The sequence below is a fragment of the Drosophila willistoni genome, assembly GCF_018902025.1.
Source record: "Drosophila willistoni isolate 14030-0811.24 chromosome XR unlocalized genomic scaffold, UCI_dwil_1.1 Seg105, whole genome shotgun sequence".
Taxonomy (NCBI): Eukaryota; Metazoa; Arthropoda; class Insecta; order Diptera; family Drosophilidae; genus Drosophila; species Drosophila willistoni.
In genome coordinates, this window is record NW_025814054.1 from 3,100,259 (window position 1) to 3,120,036 (window position 19,778).

At 38.9% G+C, this 19,778-nt stretch overlaps 1 protein-coding gene across 5 annotated transcripts in view; it reads left to right on the forward strand.

Annotated features, from left to right (window-relative positions):
* The window catches only part of LOC6646085 (RNA-binding protein Musashi homolog Rbp6), a 200,971-nt gene that overhangs the window by 57,525 nt on the left and 123,668 nt on the right, over positions 1-19,778 (forward strand). For all 5 annotated transcript variants that reach the window (XM_023177880.2, XM_023177883.2, XM_023177884.2 and 2 more), the window contains exon 3: positions 14,200-14,281. In XM_023177880.2, coding sequence (XP_023033648.1) covers positions 14,200-14,281 — 82 coding nt within the window. The remainder of the gene's footprint in view (positions 1-14,199; positions 14,282-19,778) is intronic.

A 19,778-nucleotide genomic window follows, 5' to 3' on the forward strand; every position in this document is an offset into this window, starting at 1 on the left:
CGCTTCGTGCAACAACAATAACTGACAACAGATTTACGGCTACAAAGTCTAATTAGCGATAAAGACTGCTCTAATATTTGTCACTTGAGACCGAAAAATGGCAGCAGCAGCTTCAGCTCTAGCTCCATTGCGCCAAAGCTTAACGGCTCGAGAAGAACAGTGGGCAAGGGGAATGGGGTAGGTATGGGGACCTACCACAAAACGCTGCCAAATTGCAGAGAGGAGGCACTGGAAATGCTATGTCGTCGTCGTCGTCGTTGTTGCCAGCAGGCAGCCAACAGATTTTGCTCCGTTTTTGTTTATGAAAAACGCACGAAGAGAGACGCTACACTGCGAGAGGGAACAAGAGGCAAGGAAGTAGTAGGAGGTGCTGCGATGGTGTAGGATTTGTAGGTGGTAAAACTGCCATTTCTTTAGCCAAATTCATATAGTTGAGAAGTTGAGTTTGGAGGAGCAAAGGCGGTCGGTTGGTCTAGGTCTAGGACTAGGGATTAATTGCAAAAGGTGCGCTGGCAGGCAGTCAGCCGACCGACCAACCGACCGACCGACCGAACCACCCACCCACTGAACGCCCATTAGGCAAAAACGAGAGGCGGGCGGTTGCTTGCGAATGGGGGGCGGGGCTTAACTCATTTGGCATTTCGAGTGCTTTTTGACTGTTTTTATTATTGTTGCTGTTGTTGTTGTTGTTGTTGCTGTTGTTTATTTTTGGTTTTGGGTTTGTTTTTTGGAGGTGATGGACGGAGTTAAGAGACGATTGAGGGATCGGGGTGTGTTTCGTGTGGCTGCTGCCAACAGCGATAAAATAAAATACAAAGCAAACGAGCAGAAACTCCTCAAAAACATCAGCAACAATAAGAACGACAACAACAACAACAACAACAACAACAACAACAACAACAAAAACAACAACTAGAAAAGATTATATACATATATTTTTGGTCTAGATCCAAAAAGTCGTTGGCCATAAAAAGTTAACGCTTTTACCATTTTGACCACAAAATGATGCATTATCCCCTAGTCTTAGTCGCAGCTGGGTAACTTTAGTCATTGCTATCCATTTCCCTTTTTTCTTTTCTCGTTGGTTTTTTTTCCTCCACCTCTCCTTCTTCCCCGCTTCTCTATCTCTGATTAGCTTAAATTTGACATAAGGGAATATATTTAACCATTTGCTGCCATTTTATCCAATGTTCCTACTATACATAGTTGCTAGAATGACCCTCCTCCTCCAACCTCCTCAAGTTGAATAAGAATCTCTCTTGTCGTATTCGTTAAGAATTTTCAACGTTTTTCACCTCGTCACTGGGCAATAATTTTTGTTACTTTTGCTGAGAAAATGTTCATTCATCTAATATTGCTTTGGGGTCCGGTCCAGTCTGTCGTCTCCCCTCTTAGCAATTGACTTTTCCTCATTCCCCCTCAAAAAGAGGGGGAAAAAAAGAAGCTAAAAGTAAAAAAAAAAGTATAAATCACGTTCGTAAGTCGAAGGTTGAGATACCCTGGAGCAATCAATTGAATTGGCCATCACTGGAAAGTCCAGCAGAGCTTCAATCATAATTCTCTAGTGAGAAAAAGTTACTAATTTAAATTTTTACTGTATACCTTTGGGGGCTTGATGGTACCTCAACTTAACTGGAGAGATTTCACACTTTTTAACCTACTATAGGTCAGCTTAAACGTTATTTTTATTGCACACATAATACACCCATTGTCCCACTCTTTTTAAGTATACAGGGTATACAAATTTATTTCACTTTGTACAGTCAAATGAAAATTTGTTTTTTCTTTGCAGGTAGCTAGAAAGGGGGAGACTGAAAGAAGAAGGAGAAGAGAGATTGCACAGATGGGGAATTTAAATTAAACGCCATGGCCGACAAATTTCTACTCTGATTTCGTAGAATACAAAATGCTTATCTTTCGAGCAGCTTAATTTGTTTGCTTCGCAAAACGGTTTTTGGAAGAAAGAAATTAACAGCAAAATAGCCATTTAGTTACATAATAAAATTACCTCTCATCCTCTTACAGTTGTAGTTAAACTTTGTTTGAAAATAATCCAAAGAAAGGTCTAGAATAAATTTTTAAAAGAGATCAGTTAATAATTTCATGATCATCATTTCCACTAACTCGACTCCAAAATAAAGCATTTCCCCCGCACACACTTTCAAGACATTTTTCTATGTAAATAACTTTAAGAATTGGTCTATAAGTAATCTTACCCTCAATTTGATTAAAGTTTCCAACCTGTTACGTGCGCAATAGTGACCTTTTCGAAAAATGAACTGCGAATCGGGGAAGGCAAAAGGTGTTTCCAAGCGTTACCCTTTTGCATTTTCCCATCATCCTCTATAGACCTACTCATATTTCGTTTACTCTTCTCTAATCATGCATAAATATAGTATATCCACTTTTAGTTTATTTATTGAAAACAAACCTTTTCTGAAATTTACTATGCCTTCTTCTTCGTCTCTCCTCTCGTTTTTTCTTTCTTTGGTTGAAAAATAATAAAATGTATGTGATAAAGAACGAAAACATTGAAGCAAACAGTAGTAAAACCCTAGGAAAACACTGAAAAAAAAAAACAACAACACAGAAAACATGAGAGCTCGCGTAACAATGAAATTGATACTTTTTTAAATGTGATGTAGAAAAAGAGGGAATGAAAATGGTGAAAACGGGAGGGGGAGGGGTAGGAATTGCCCATCTACTCTGGTTCAGAGTCAGCAGTAATAGTGTGATGGGCAGAGGGTGGCTATATTGCTCTTGGCCCCATACTTGTAACTTAGTCCGCATCAAATGTAGGCGTAAGCCTGAAGGAATGGGGGAGCCAACTGGGGGAGCATTCGGTACGTGCTGGGAATAAGTGAGAGATTTTTATTTGACTGCGCCTGTAGAGAGGCTATCGATATGCCAATATTTTCAAGGTACTAGGGCTGTATGATAAGTTTCTTTTCATCTGATAAGAGAAGAAAAAGAATGGAATGGAAATGGAATGGGGGTAAGGTTATAAGCAATATCGCCAAACTAAAGCTATTATTCATTTTGTGGCAAGCTCTTACTATAAATGATGGCAAAATTCCATGAATTGGTCTTGAATCCTTTGCTTAAGCAATCCAAGCTAATTTTTTTGACCATATCTCGGCATGCTCTAGGTCAGGACGGTCAGGACTGTTAGACTGGTAAAGAAACCAGAATCATTTTCCAAGAGCAAAATAATAATAGGGCAATGAATGACAATCTAATTGATCAAAACAGTATTCAAATTTACTAACAATCTATTTATCTTGTTTCGATTGGAAGAACGTAAAGCAGTAGCAATTGGAATTTAAGGTCTTAATCATAACTGCTTGAGATACTAAACGTACAGCCCTCGTATGCATGTAAATTGTGTGTTTGTGTTGGTGTGAGTTTAAGTTTCAGCTGGCATTCAAAAAACAAAATGGAAAAAGTAATGATTATTTGTTTAGCTAATGCTGCACAAAGTGGCCAGAACAGAACTCATCGACGGGGCAACGTCGAAAGCGGCTTTGGCAGTGGCGAATTGCCACAATATTTTTTTTTTGTGTTTTGTTTTTGACTAACATTGCGTATACGCCCCATGATTGCCAAGCATAAATATACGCCAGCTCTCTTAATCTCCCCCTAAAACACTTGCTCTCTATTTTCATGTCTATCTGTGTGTGTGTGTGTGTGTGTGAGTCACTTTTTCTCTTTCTCATTTCAATTGTTGCTCATATTTTTCGCTTTAGCAAATTAGCAGATGTTTGGCCAAGATTTGCATATTTGTTGCTTCCAATAAGTTAGCTAACCATCTCCTCTCAGTTTCTCAAAGTTTCTCTTTTTCTTGCTCTCTGTCATGTGTCTGTATGTGTGTGTGTGTGTGTGTGTGTCTCTGTCTTTGCGTGTGTGTGTGTGTGTGTGTGTTGGTATTTTGTTTACCATTTCGATTTGGCACAATTTGTCACTGGCAGAGGCAGGCTGTCATCTTATGGCTTGTTAGTTAGGGGTTTGTTTGTTTGCTTGCTTGTTTGCCGAAGCCAGCTTATGGACACCAACAAGTGCCCCGTAGACGGCCAACGACCATCGACCAAAAGACTCAGCGACAAGGATGACAATGAGAAGAGGCAGAGAAAGAAGGATGACGACGACAACGACAACGACAACGATGACTTTAAAGGCTCTTCTCTTTGCCTGAGTTCTGACTGATATGTGCCTGGGCCATGTCGTTCTAGCTTCCTTTATCGTGTCACATGTGTGTGTGTGTGGGTAGTGTGCGTATGTGTGTGGGTAGTGTGTATGTGTGTGTGTGTGTTGTACTCGTTCTCTTCTTTGTTTGCACAGCTTCACCAACACCATCAGCAGCAGCAGCAGCTTCAGCTTCAGGCTCATCCCATCTGTCCTCTTTCTGTTCTGTTTGGGATTCATCCTCTCTTTCTCTCTGTACGATGGTCAAAGTGTGGCTGCTTATTGTTAGCCTCTCTTCTACTCTACTCTCCTTTGCCATCACTTTTAGCCTCTGGTTAAGTGTCAATTTGATGTTGCTTTCGTTGTTGTTGCCGTTTCATGCTGGCCCATAAGTGCCCAGTGCCTCACATTTTGTTCAGAGCAAGTTAAGCCACTAATGAGGCGGCCACCTGCCGCTGCCCATTGACGCCAATCAACTGCGGACAAACTGCGCACTTTCCCGCATCACTCCCCACTGCCTTCCTCCCATTTCCACTCTTTGTTTGTCCCTTTCCAATGTAAACACAAAACTAAATTGCTTGGTAATTAGTGTGAAAAATTGCGTGCAACAACAACAACAACAGCAATAACAACAACATTATATTGTAAATGACCTGCAATTGATATGGACCAAAGAAACACAAAGAGAAAGTAACAGAGAGAAAGAGAGAGGGGGAGAAGGTAAAACAGAGAGTCAGCACGATAATTGGAAGAAAAATCTGATTATTGGGTCAAATGATTTTGAAAAGCAAGAAACAGAATGACAACTCTTTGAATGAGGTTCTGTTTCTGCCTTTATAATAAAACGAAATTGCATAATTAGAAAAAATTAATTGTATAATTTCATATTAGAGAAATGAAAGAAGTAAAAATGATTTACACTTAATCCCAATTGAAATGAGTTTCTCGGTAAACGAATCATATATCAGGTTAAACTTAAAATTGCTTCAAAAAATTATACTCTTGTTGCTCAAACTATAAATATCGCGTCGGGGTCACCCAAAATGGCGATAGGCTCAAGAAAATTGAATGAAACACAAATAAATCAAGCTATGTAGGTCAAATGCATAGAAAGGATTTTCCCAAATGATGGCCAAATATGTGAATAAACCAAATTAATGAAATTTGTTAAAAAGCAAGAAAACAATTTAGAATACCAATGCACCAATCTGCAAAAGAAACTAAATTTATTATAATGAAAAGAGAATGCTTTCAATGCTTTCAAATCATTATCATATTGATTTCCATATAGATTAAGATTCCTGGTCATCAGCAAATTCGCTTTGTTAAGCTGCTTTAAAATTTAGTAGCAAAATGTAGCATGTTTTAGTAGCTCATTTCACACAGTAGATAATCCTAAGCCTCAGCTGAATGTCAAATTTTGAGTTTGGTCCCTCATCATCATGATTATTTCAACAGTTTAAATGTGATTAGAAAATCTATGTCAGTAAGAGACAGACAGACAGACAGACAGACAGACAGACAAAACAGAGTGAGTGAGAGACAATCTTATAGATTTAATTATCATCAACAGCCGGTTTAACCCTTTTCCATCTCATTTCTGCATTTCAACTTAAGCCGACAGAGAAAGAAATCGTAACAAAAAAACAATGAAAATAAAAAGAAAAGCATGGGGTAAACCCAACCCACTTCATTTTTAATGAATCCAATTTTGGCTCATCTATGTTTGGCTGTTTCTGTTTGTGTGTGTGTGTGTGTGTGTGTGTCTGTGTGTGTTTTGCATTAATTTCATAATTTTCTGCTATTAATTATAATAGAATTTTTCAGTCAGTCGGTTGCCTTGGCTCCGAAAAGTTGCCTTGCTCTTCTATTATCGGCCACCATCATATGCCCGTAATTAAAACTTATTTTTGAGTTGGTTTTTCTCTGTGTTTTTCTTATTTTCTGTTTTTTTTTTGTATAGCCAACAAACCAAAAACTTAAATCCAACTTGAGGATGGTTCATGGTATGGATGGGTGTACTGGGGGTGCGGAGAGTTTAACAGGGGTTAAGTTCACCCTTACACTTCAATACATCAAAATCTTGGCACGCGGCGGCCAGCCTCATCATTGCACGTCCCCTAAGTAATGGATTCAATTATAAAGTTAAAATCCGCAAGGCGGGTTAGTCCTCTGATGCCATTCCTCCCTCCCCCTCCCCTACCATTCCCCTCGTCACGTTCCATCATCACCTCTTTCAGTTTTCGCGTTGGCAATCCAACTGGAAATGATTCGCATAAATTCACAATAATTTATAAGGAAATCCTAAGACCTAATGCTACCAATGCGGCTGCCTGTCGCCTGTGACTGGGTTGGTTCGGTTTAGCTTGGTTTATTGCGTTGAAAGCTTGACCCTTTTGTTCTCTGAATCCTCCCCCCATTTTTGTGTTTTTTTTTTTTTTTTTGAAGGGGATATATATACATATATTGACTGGTTGGCCATCTCGAAATTTTCTATATCTTTTTACATACTTCAACTCACTTTGTTTGCTATCACAGTTTTCCGTTCACTGTTCACCTTTTCTTTCGTTTACTTTTTTTTTTTGTTCTTCGTTGTTTTTGTATACCCTGTTAAATTTTGAAAAAGGCTAGTCGATTTCTTTTTGCTTTCAATTTTCTCCTTGTTTGCGCCAAAACGATTGCCCAATATCAATAATTATGTATACTTAGAACAGTTATAGATTTCGTTTAGATCTCATAGATCAAACATCTACGAAAAATTATCAAATGAAGTTCCAAGTATTTTCTTTTTACCTGTTTCCCGCACGTGGTCAAACGTTTTGATGTGTTGTACGATGTCATGATATAGAGTATCATTTAGTTGACACAATTTTTCTGTGAAAAGAACGTAAAGAATATATTTTTAATTTGCTTTCAGTGATTTCCACGACGATTTACCTTGACTGCGAACAATTTATTCCACTTGGCTGCATTCGCAAAAACAAACTTTGCATTTATCTTCAGCATAGTCACCATCATCTCCAACCTCTATCTTCATTCGTTATTCGAATTTTACGTCCTCCATGCCGCCCAATCAGATTGTGATCCTCCAAGCCTTAACCATTTGGTTACGGTTTCAAATCAATTGATTCGTATGCGTTTACAAAAGAAAAGTCGAAGCTTTGCCATCTTCTTGACCCTTTTTGTCAGCATTGACTTTTTGGCCCTCTCGGTGTGGTTATTCACGTGGTGCGGGTGCTGGTACAGGGTGTGGGTGTGGATGTAGATGCGGACTGGAGGCGTGGTTTTTACTGGACATTAGCATGCTTTTGATGCTCTCTGGGTTTCATTTTGATCTCTTTCTTTGGGTGTGTGTGTGTGTGTGTGTGTGTGTCTGGGCGTAGATAAGCAACCTCTCACTTGACTGAAAGTTTTGCTTTTGTCCAAAACTTTCTTTCTATTTTTCGCCCCCTTCTTTCTACTGTTGCTGCTGCTACTGCTGTTTTTTGTGTGTTTGGGCATCTGTCTTTTGTCTTTTGCTTTTTCTTTTGCCCACTCTTACTTCATCTTCGTCTTCTGTTTGTTGTTGCTGCTGTTATTGTTGGATGTTCTCTTTTGTTTTCCCAAACACTTTTAGTTTTTCGACTTTGATTTTTGACATTCTGTTTTAGTTTTTCAAAGTTTACCTTTCGTTTGGGTGGGTTGACCATTGTTCATTGTTTTTTGTGCCCCCTATTTAAATGACTCTGACTTGACCCCACTAACCCCCATTTGGGCCTCATTTCCCTTTTCTCCCCGCCATTCAAAATACAAAAGGTAAAAGAGACAAGTGAACAACCCCCTTTTAACCTGCCTGCCTGCCTCTGCCCATTTTTGGGCCATTCATCAATCATTTTGGTGCGTTGATTTTAATTTGTGCGTCGTCTTAACTTTGAACAGCGACTTCGGTTCGAAGGCTCACATAAATTATTCAGAGTTGCCAACTGCCTCCTAACTTCTGCCCTACTCTGCCCTGCCCTGCCCCCCCCCCCCCCCCCCCAGTTGCCGTTTCTCTTTCTGCCTCGACCATGCAATTATCGTAAGTGCCATTATATATAGTATAAGTCGTCGTATGGCAAATCCATAAGTCTATGACTTTTTTCTTCTATTTTTGCCTTCACTCCTAGCATAAATCGCGCGAGCAAAAACTTCTTGAGGAAAGGAGAGAAGCCAACAACTACAACAAAAAGAAAACAAAAAAAGTAATATGGAAAATGAAATCCTTTCGTGGCTCAAGTTTTTCTCGTTCTTTCGTTTTTTTTTTTTTTTTTTTTTTTTTGGCTAACAGGTAAAAATGTTGACGCATGTAAACAAGTTTTCTATTTCAGAAAATGACTCCAAAAAAAAGGGTAATGGGGTATCCAAGACTTTTTCAAAGAGTTCGGCATGAAATAAGATCCATTTGAAATTATTTTTAGCTCAAAGCCCTCAAAACTTAATTTTCGACAAATAAATAAAAATATTTGCCAAATGAAATTTCGTTCAATTGGACAAATAAATTAATAGAATTAACATAAAAATCTGTTTTGTGGAAAAACTTTTGCTCTCTAAATGGGTCAACAATGTTTCTTTATTTTGCTTATAAATTGTTCTAATAATCAAATATATGTGTGTATACATATATATAAATTAAAAGCTTGTTTCAACAACATAACATTTCATATGTTTGCAAATATTTTCTAGTTTTCTGCTGCTGGAAATTGTTTTCCTCTAAAGTTTTAAAGCTTTTAGTTTTAATTGCTGGTCAAGGTTAGTTTTACCAACTATTTGTTTGAATATCAGATACATATGTAGATATACATAAAAAATGAATTTTTTATTTTTATTATTGTGAAAACGTTTGAAAAAGGCTATTAAAAAAAAAAAATTAAAACTAAGTAGATGAAAAATTTATAAACTAACAATGTTTGTTGGTAGTTTTTTTCGAGTTTCGCATAATTATAATTATATATAGATGGAAAATTTCTCTATATTTTTTATAGAGAGAGTATTTTAAAGAAATTATTTGGCCTAAGTAAATTTTTGGGCTGTCCTTTGTAGGTTTCCTTTACTCACTGTGTTTGGCTTCGCTTGCTTTGCTTAGCCTTAGTCTGCTGCTGTTGCTGCTTTTTGGGGTTTGTCTAAATATTATTATTTACGGCTTAAGGCCAAGAGCAAACAGCGACAACTGTTACCCATATTGCCCCACACGGTCTGAACCTTAACCCCTTAAAGCCTGCGTAATTCACTAAGCGAAAAGCTGTCGAGCCGAAGAAGAGTAGGAAGAAGGATCCAGGGCTGGCTGGAAAGAACGGAGGCACGATGAGTACGAGAGAGAGAGAGGGAGTGAGTGAGAGAGACGCCAAGGCCGGGGTGAGAAAGAGAAGGGAACACTAGGAACGTGCGTTGTGTCTTGTCGCAAAGTTTTTAAGACTTGCTTGACCGACCTTTGTCAAAAGTTGTTGGAGCGCATGAAAAATGATGCCACGGCCCGGGATGTGTTACAGCGCCTCATCCTCTCGACCACCCCTCTCTGCTGTCCTCCATAGAGTCTCTCTCTTTCGCTCATATTCTTTGTGTTTGGTTGTTCTTTCTCTTTTTCACTTGTGACTCAAACAAAATAGCAATTTGCGTTTTCAAACAGAAACAGAAAAAGACGAGGCAGCAACACAGAGAAGAGAGCTAGAGGGAAAGACAGAGAGAAAGAGCGTTGGGAGGAGGGAATGAAAGATGGAGAGTGAGAGGACCTAGCAGAGGTTTAGTTTTTGTTGCTGCTGCCTCACAATTGATTGAAATCCCTTTGCGCTCACCTTTTTCTCTTAGCTTTTTCTTCATTCCCAAAAATGTTGTTGTAGTTTTTGCTTTTGTTTTGCGGCTGGGCCCACCGCAGAGCATACACACTCAAACACACTCAAACACACACACACACACACACACACATACATACAGGGAACTTCCGCTTTCTTTGGCAAAAACAATAGAAAGCACATAAATTTATGGTTTCAGCATTGTGCTTTTGACAACATGTGTTGAGGGTGTTGGTAGCTAGAGAGGGTTAAGGGCAGGGATGCTGTGTGACGTTAAGGGGTTAATATGCCTGCAACCGCAAAACGGATTGAAAGGCTAACCCCCTTATTCTTCATCTCCATCTTTCGTTTTCACTCTTTTCCCAACACGAAAAGAAATAACTAAGAAATAAAAACCAAAAGAACAAAAACAAAACACAAAAAAAAAAAAAAACAAATCTAACCCCTAGACCAAAGAGTTTTCTTATAAATAATTTTACTAAATGGATTTGGTATCAAAATTTTCTGCTGACATTAGGCCTACTCAAAAATACGAGGGCGAATTTAAAATAGGTTTAAAAATCTTAAGTTATTATATATCTTTTAGACATATCAGGTGACGACTGACGTTGATAGAAAGAAATTGAAGGGCCAGAAATGAAGTGGAATTTAAAATTAAAGTTTTTACGCCGCTTTCGACTTGATTTTCATTTGGAAATTCTGGGGATTTTTTTGTTCCGTTTCCCAGTTTGCTTTTCGGCCATTCTCCTTAGAAATCTTACCAATATGTTGGCAAACTTTTGTGATCACCCTCGCCCGCTTCATACAAAGATGATGAAGCATATTTAGCTGGGTTAAGGAGAAAGATTTGCTGCCTGCCTGCTTGAACTAATTACGTGCAAATTCAGTACGAAATAATAATAAAAAGAAAAAGGGGGCACAAAACAAAAAAAAAAAAAACGGAGCAAAGGAAAATGCAACAATCAAATTTTTCCTCAAATTGATGTTAGCTAAAGAGGCTGAGTCTAAGATGAGAGCAAGAGAGAGAGAGAGAGAGAGAGAGAGAAAAAGTGAGTTTTGGCCAAGTTTAATGTTGGTTGGTTGGCATTTTCTTGCAGCTGTTTCGCTTTGTGGTTGGTTTTCTTTCTCGCTTTTGTTGTTGTTGTTGCTGTTGCTGTTATGCGTTTCAAAATTTATGTTTTTTGGCTTGGGCTATGAAAATGAAATGACTGTGGTAAACATTTTAATTAAATCCCCAAGTTTGGCTTTTGGCCCTGTTACAATATATTTGGTTGCTGTTGTTGTTGTTGTTGTTGTTGCTGATGCTGATGTCGCTCCTGCTGCTGCTTCTTGCTGTCCATTTTTGGTTGTTGTATTTTATTTTATATTGTTTGCCATAGCAAATAAATTTTAATTTTATTTTGTCGCGTTTTAATTTGTTGGCCATTTGTTTTTCCAACTTTTTCTACTTTTTTTTTTGTTCTCGTCTCCTTTTCTTTCTCTCTCTCTCACTCTCTCGCCCTCTGTTATGTATGTTTTGTTTTGTGTGTTCATTCGCATTTACACTTTATACATGTGCGCATTTATTTTGCTATGCGGGTGCAAGGACGGGGCCAGAGAGCGAGGTGGATGGGGGGTGGGGGTTTGTAAGAGCCAACTAACAGGACCGGTCAAGTGACAGTTGGCACACACACACACACACACACTGATGACTAACTGTTGCCGGAGAGCAGCGGCGAGGGCAATGGGCCAGCTTACAAATATGAAATGCAAAATAAACATTGCAGCTGTCACTCAAAAATGAACGTCGCATTGCCTGACAGCAGCAACTGGACATTGGGGAGGGCGATATAGGGGTACAGCGGAACTGCTGAAGGGGGCCCGAGGGTAGTGTTCGCTCATGCACTGTGAGAAACGTGAAATGGTTAATTGAGCGGAAGCCAGGTAGAAGTGTATTTGATGCTAGAGGAAATTTAGTATGTCTGTCTGTCTAACTTCATCTTGTTTTCCCTTCCCATGGGTGTGTGTGTGTGTGTCTGTGTGTGAGACAAATGTGGGCAATATGTAGCAAAATATGATTGACACTGTCATGACCGACCAGTTGGAATGCGAATGGGTTGTGTCATTGGATAGGATGGGTCCTGTGATCTGCACTAAAAACAAAAACTGGTTACCAGCATGAATTGGCTGGAAGGTATTTGTCAGCACCCAAAAACTGGACAATTCGATATGCAATGCGATGTACCGAAGAGGAGATGGCAGAGTTAATTAACCGACTTATACATGGTTTCGGATCAAATCTACTCAGCCTCAATTGTAGTTACATTCGACTTTAGGTAAAACAGCAAATAATATTTCTCTAAGAGTTGAATTTTATTTTCAATTTCATCAATTCGCATTCTTAAGTCTATTATGCGAAATTAGAATGTTGCCTTTTATCCAATTGAAGATTTAAAGTTAAAACTATCATAATATTTTGGTTGAAAGCTGAAAATAAGCTCAAAATAAGTTAAAGTTAAACGTAGAACAATGTTCAAAGATTTTCTATTTCAATTTACCCCATTTAAATCACAACAGTTTGCAAATCAAACTAAGCATAAGCAAGCACGACTGTACCTTGACTTTCAACTAATTCATCTACTTCATTTTAATGACTTTCATAAAACTTGTGGCAAAGCACACACACACACACACACACACACACACACTTCTAACTAATTGACTAGTCATTCTCGGCTACCTAACCAAACTGCCTCTATCACTATGCGCCTTCTTCTTTTACTTCTACTACTACTACAACAACTTCTTCTGCTTCTTCTCTTATACGCTCGATTGCCCATTAAAACTTAAAGTGTAGCATACTTTTCAGCTGGCGCATATTACGCGCCGTGAAATGTGAAATGAGGTTTGTGTGTATGTGCGTGTATGTGTGTGTGTGGGGAGGTGAGGGTAAACCTTTTTTTGTACTTGGGCCTGGCCCCAACAATTTACATGCCACACACGCAGTGCCCCTTTAACCCTCTCCTCCTTAGAGAAGGACAGAGAGCCACTCCGCCAGTTGCTGCTGTTATTTATGGTACCAAAAACTGTCATAAGCAAACAAATTGTTTTTTATTGTTCATAATTATTGTGCATACTTATGTAAATCACGCGACGCGTTCTGCGTTGCAATGTTCCACATATTTCCCCCTCCCTCCCCCTGCCCTCCTTTCTGCCCTGTGTCTGCACTCTGTCATATGCTAGCCACCGCAATTGTTAGAGCAACTAGTTGCTTCAGTTTTGAAGGGAGTGAAGGGTAGGTGTAGGACGGGGGGAAAAAAAATCGTTTGTTTTATTGAATTTTTATTGTAGTTTGAATTTATGACACTCAACTCTCGACTCGCGACTGGATTAGGGGTTTTCTTCCAACGCCATCTCACACACACTCACACACACACACACATAAACATAGATAGATACAGTGCGTGTGTGTGTTTGAGAGATGACTTTATCGGTTTATTTTTCGTTTTTTTTTTGTTCCGTTTTCTGCATTAAATCGCAGCCAACAAGCCTTGGTATTTCTCCTTCCAGTTTCCTGCCTCCAGCCTTTTTGTCTGGCAATTTTGTTGAAATAACTTCAGTTTTTGCGTGTGTATGTGTGTGTGTGTGCGTACGTGCCCCGCTGAAGCTCTGAAGCTGAAGTGGTGCTTTCGCAAAAACCCCGCCCTTTTACCCCTCTCTAACCATCAGTAAGAGAGAAGAGTCCGCCATGGTTTGCCCTCAGATTAGCTCACAAAAACCGCAGACAACAGCTGCTGCCGCCGTGGCAACCGCCAAAGCCAAGTACTAGAGGAGTATGGGTCATATGTATGTACGGGTGTATATGTGTGTGTGTGTATGGCATTTGAGTTTGAGTTGTGTGGAGTGTGTATGCATGTGAATAATGTGTCCAGTTAGGGCCTGAGAGTTGAATATGTGAGATTATTTATTTAGGCCGCGAATTTTTATTAAGCCCAGTTAGAGAAACAAAAAATTAGTGACTTTTTTTGTATGTGTTTGTGTGTGTGTGTGTGTGTGTGTGTGTGTGTGTGGGGGGTGTTTGGTTGTGTCGTGATTTTGATGACTCTCGTCTGCCGTGACACATTTCATCAGCAAATAACTTGCCCGTTGGTTGGTTAGTTGATTGATTATTTATTGCATTACGTTTTACATTCTTTCACTCTCATTTTATTTGTTTCACTCTTGTTCTTTACAGAGAGTTTACGTGATTACTTTGGACGCTATGGTGATATCTCAGAGGCTATGGTTATGAAGGATCCCACAACACGTAGATCTAGGTAAGTTTCATGAAGGAAAAGCCTTCAAAAGGAAAACTGTTTTCTGAAATTGAGACCAAAAAGAAATCTACGCCAATCCACGTTGTCTTTTTCGTTGTTTATCAACAAAAAACTGTAATTAATTCAAACTAATTCTGAAATTAACTTGAAAAAAAAGGCTCTTGCCAAAGTATTCAAAGTTAAATCGAAAGAAGTATATATATCCTGAGCTGGCACACAGTTTTAACTATTAACTCTGTCCCTCTCTCTTTCTCTCTCTCTCTCTCTGACCATAGATTTAAGCCTCTCAAATCTGGGTTAATAAAAAGTAACAATTAGTGATTCATTCGGAATGTCTGGATAATGGATCTAGATATATATGTATATGTCTTGGGTAGTATATATGTTTTAATTGATTTCAGTAGTTCAATTTAATGGATTAATGTTCAAATCAATTGTGAAGTTTGCTGTGTCTGTTTTTCTGTGATTTTCCCATTGAAATTTTCGCATCGTCTGTGGATTTACCTTAAGCCCAGAGAGAGAGACAGAGAGAGAGAGAGAGAGAGAGAGAGAGAGAGAAAGCGAGAGAGAGAGAGAGAGGGAGTCCGCGACAGAGAGACAGAAAGTAGGTGGTAATAGGTGAGAGAAACTCATTTTAATTATGGTTAAATACAGCCGATAATAAATTTTGTTACAGCGAGAAAACCTTTTACCTTTCAACCTTGTTATTGACCTCTGTGTACCTCTTTCCGCTCCATCCGCTCTTCTCTGTAACTCTTTGCTGATGTTGCTGTTGTTTATGACCATGCACGGCTGCATCCATTTCCAAATTTGAACAGTTTGGTTAACCACTAATTGGTTTTCATTTTCATTGATTTTATTTTTTGCTTTCCTGTTGTTGTTCATCCACCCACTGCCACTCCCACTCCCATTCCCCATCTCTGGTCCCCCCCCCTATCCAGACCTCTATACCATCTACCGGTTACAGACAGGTCTCTCATCCTATGCTCTCATCCCGCCCGCACTGGTTTTTCCTGCCGTTGCCTGAAACGTTTGTCATTTGTTGCGGTTTCGATCAACTTTTGGTTGGCTGAACCAGCCCAGTTTTCTATCATCTACAGCCCCGCCCCATTCGCGGCTTCCCTTTCCCTTTTTTTTTTCTCTCCAGTTGTTGTTGTTGGTGTTACTGCTGTTGTTTTGGTTGGCTGGTTGGACCTTCATGTTCCTCCTGTTTCCTCTATCAGCCTCGTTTTGACCTTATTTAAAAATGCTTAACGTAAATTAGCTGGTTTTTGTGGACAGTATGAATAATGAGGCCACACACACACACACACACACACACACACACACACATAAGCACAAACACACGCATACATACATTTTAAAATGAGTCAATTTCAATTGAATGTGAAAACTTTAGCCAGGATAATCCTGGGCAAACAAAAAAATAACAGAAATGTTTATGAGCTGATGCACTAATTAAGCGTTTTATGGGGCGTATACGCAATACGCCAACGAACGAAAAAAGAACGGAACAAAAACCTTCATTCTTTGTTACGCCCTCCACGAAATATATCTTTCTTTTAATTGAATTTCATCTAATGTCAGTAAAACGCTCAAAGAGCTGGGGTGAGAGAGAGAACTCTTCAGGTTAACAAGCAAGGAAAGTTTATGCCACATTCTCTCTTACTTGTTGGCATTGCCTCCTGCTCTCGCTGTTGTCGCTGCTGCCATGTGTCCTTTTGCCTTTTGTGCATGTCACGTTGTGCTGGCAAAATTTTTATGAACTGCGTGCAGCAGCAGCCCTCCCAGTGCCCCCCCCCTTCTATTCGCCATTCTCATGCACAACTGTGGCAACTGTCTTAAAATAGAGGACAATCCCACCCCCACAAACCCGCTTACTGCCCTCCTCTCACCCCTCTCTGTGTGCCATCCAAAAGGTTTCTTATAGTTGTAAATTCTTTGGCTCTATTTGTTGTAGTCGTCGTCGACGTCGTTGTAGTCGTTTGCCTGAGATATCATCGTGTCAGGGATTCACTGGGTTGTTGTTGTTTTTTGTTTTCCTTTTTTTTTTTTTTTTTTTTGTTTTTCGTTTTGTAGCAAAATTTAATAAAAACTTTATGTCGCTTAAAAGAATGTTTATGGAAATTTTTCACTTAAACTTGCGCAAAGTAATAAATGTAAACAGAATTCCTGAGAAGGTGCGACAACAAAATTCAAAACAGGAGAGAACCCAGCCAGTGAAGAGAAAGAGAGATGACGAGACAGACGGACAGGCGGACCAAGAGAGAGAGAGAGAGGGAGAGCGAGAGAGAAAGCGAGTGAGGCAACAGGCAACCGCCAGGAAGCAGGAAAAAGGAATCAGCCGAGCCGAGTTAGCTAGCTAGCTTGCAGCACACCACGTAAAGTGGTGCCACACACAGCCGTAGACGTAGAGTCAACAGTGCGGTTAATAAATATGCGTACCAACAGGCAGGCGGCAGGCAGGCAGGCGGGCAGGCAATGTAAGGAGAAAAAGACATTGCATACTAAGGATATATGTATGTGAATGAATGAATGGATAGATGGATGGATGGAGTAAGTGGGTGGGCGTTGAGTGGGCTGAGTCTAGGGCTTGTCTCTCTAGCTTAGATAGATGTTTTTAGATAACTCTCTTTCGTTCATTCGTTTGCTCCGTCAGTTCATTCATTCCTCCCGCGCTGCACCCACTTGCCACACTCTGTGTCTCTTTCGCTGGGCAAAATGAGTTTGTATATTACAATAAAATGAAGTGAAATACAAATTAGAAAACTTGCAAATAAATTTTCGAAACGAATAAAATGAAAAAGAAAACAAAAAAAAAAAAAAAAACAAAATACGAAAGAAAAAAATTAAACAAGAGAAAACAGAAAACAAAAACGAAAACAGCAAAACAAATGGCAAACAAAACACATTTCAGTAAAAGCAGGAAACTAGAGAAAGAGCGACAGAGAAAGAAAGTGGGCACAGAGAGGAGAAGCAACAGGAAAAACGAGAGAGGGAGAGAAAAAAAAAAATAGCAAAAAACTTTTGCAACTTAAGCGAGAATTTTCTTCTTTTTCATACTCCTTATTTCATAGAGTAATCAGGAGTCCATGAGGTTCATTTAAATGCAGATTTATGTTGCTTAAATATTCCATATACATATACTTGATCAACATCAGACGGACTTAAGACAACAGAGAACCAGTTCTCTAACCTTCTCTCTCCATTTGTTCGATTTTTCTGTTTTCCTTTTCTCTGTTTTATTCTTTATTAGATCCATAAAGCGGCATCTTAATCAAATGTCTAGCGCATCTTAATTGAACTAGTTCTTTGTCTGATTCTGATTAGTGATCATTATTTTTAGTATAGGCTGTTGTTGGTTCATTCTATGTCTTTCTCAGCTTATTTATTTTTATTCATTGTCTCGTTTCCTTTCTCTCAGATAGTCTATTCTAGATAGTATTTTCCCCTAATTTTCTAATATGCATAGCCTCGAAACTTTTCAGAGGCCTCAGAGAGCCTCTTCTGTCTGTTCTTCTACTAAACATTTCCATTAATGGGTATTACAAAGTCGTTTTAAGCTAGAACATCAATGAATTTTCTTCAGTTTTTTTTTTCTTTTCTTTGTCAGGAGGTCGCTGAAGTGCAACAACAATAAAAAATTGAGTAAAATGGCAAATGGCAGGCGGCAAACGAAAAGAGGCAAGAGAAACGAAAGGACGTAGGAGACGCTGAGTGTGTGGTGGTGCGGGGGGGAGCTATAGTGGTGGGGGTGGGCAATAGCAGCCATAAGTAAATCCAAACAATTTATTGTTGTACTTTTAACATTCTTCTCGCAAAAGCATTGTCGATGTTGTTGCTGTTGTTGCTGTTGCTGCTGCCGCCATTGAAGCAAACATAAGCGACTTTTCAATGAGTTTCGAAAGTTATTGAAACATAAATTATATCGCACGGCGCACGCACGCCAACAGCAGCAACAGAACAGAACCACAACAGCAACAAGAACAATAACACCCCTTTGGATAACGGGGGGGAGAGACAGAGATAGAGTGGGAGAGAGAGGGTGGGGGCGTGGCTGAGGGTAGCCTCACACGCATTTTTGTGTGTGGGTGTATATATATATACAAATATGTGTGTGTATGTGTGTGTGTGTATGTTGTTCTGTGTGTTTGGCAATTAAGTTAAATTTTTTTCTCCCCTTCGCTTGTTAATGTTAAATTTTTTCCTCTTTTATTTTGTTTTTGTTTTTTGGTTGGTCGTTGCTCTGTTTTTCGTCCACCCTCCCAACCGTTTTTTTAATACCCTTCAAGGGCTTAAAGGTATATGGCAATAGCGAGGATCCCCTACTATTTACAAATTCTAATAGAATGTTTCCACTGATCATCAACACCTTGAGGGGGTAATTGGAGCATAAGCAAGGATGAGATTTTGTCTTTGAAATCTGACAAATCACTAACGAAAATAACTTTTAAGATGGATGAGCTCTTTAAGTCGCCTAGTGCTTACATTAAAGCTTATCTTCAGACACAGAACTCATAGCTAATTGTTGTAATAAAAAGGGTATTTGCAATTCGTAGATATGTGAAAACTGAAAGAATATTATTTTTATTGTTGTTGTTGTAGCTTTGTTGCTGTTTTTACACGCGCCAGCTGAAAATTTCCTTTTATTTATTTGCTGGACGTTGAATGAATATTTTGTTGTATTACCTGTACCTACCTATGTATGTATATACAGGTACGAATATTCTCTACATGGTGTATGTTTGCGTGTGTGTGTGTATCGAATGAGAAATCGCATTTGCTGTGCCACAATAAATTTAACGGGTTTTTAGATAAGCACAAAGTGAACGAGACAGAGTCGAAACAGTCTGTCGAACATTTTGCTTGTAAAAAAATAAAAATAAAGAAAATGGCACAGAAAAAATATATGCGCTAAACGTTGGCCCAAACCCATTTAAATGTTGATAAACTCTTGATATTCTAACAGATTTTTTGTGCATACTTTCGCATACATTCCATACCAGAATGTTGTCAGAAGTATAATATCTTCTTAAAATAGCATCACACAGTTTCTATATAATTCATTTTCAATTGCTTTTTAAAAAAGCATAAAAACTGTGGAATTAGACAATTTATTTCTAATGAAGACAAACAGATGTTGGCTATGGTAAAAGTTAAGCCGAGAAAAGCGTAAGAACAGAAAGCATTTATCCACTTTTTCTTTACTTTTTGAGGACATGCTTTCATATACGTATATATGAACAGAACAGAAGACTCGACTGTGGTGTGAAGTGATATTAAAAAGTTGTTGTTGGAAAAACAAACTTGGCAAAAATTTATTGCCAATTTCAAGTGACAAAAAAGAAAAGGATCATTTTGATCATATTTGAATTTTTTCCAGCTTAAGTTACAACTTTTTTTTTACATTTTTGATACCATACACCCATAGGGTTGGAATTGTATATTAAAGTCGCCAAAATGTATGTAACAGGCAAAATGAGGTTTTTCCGACCCC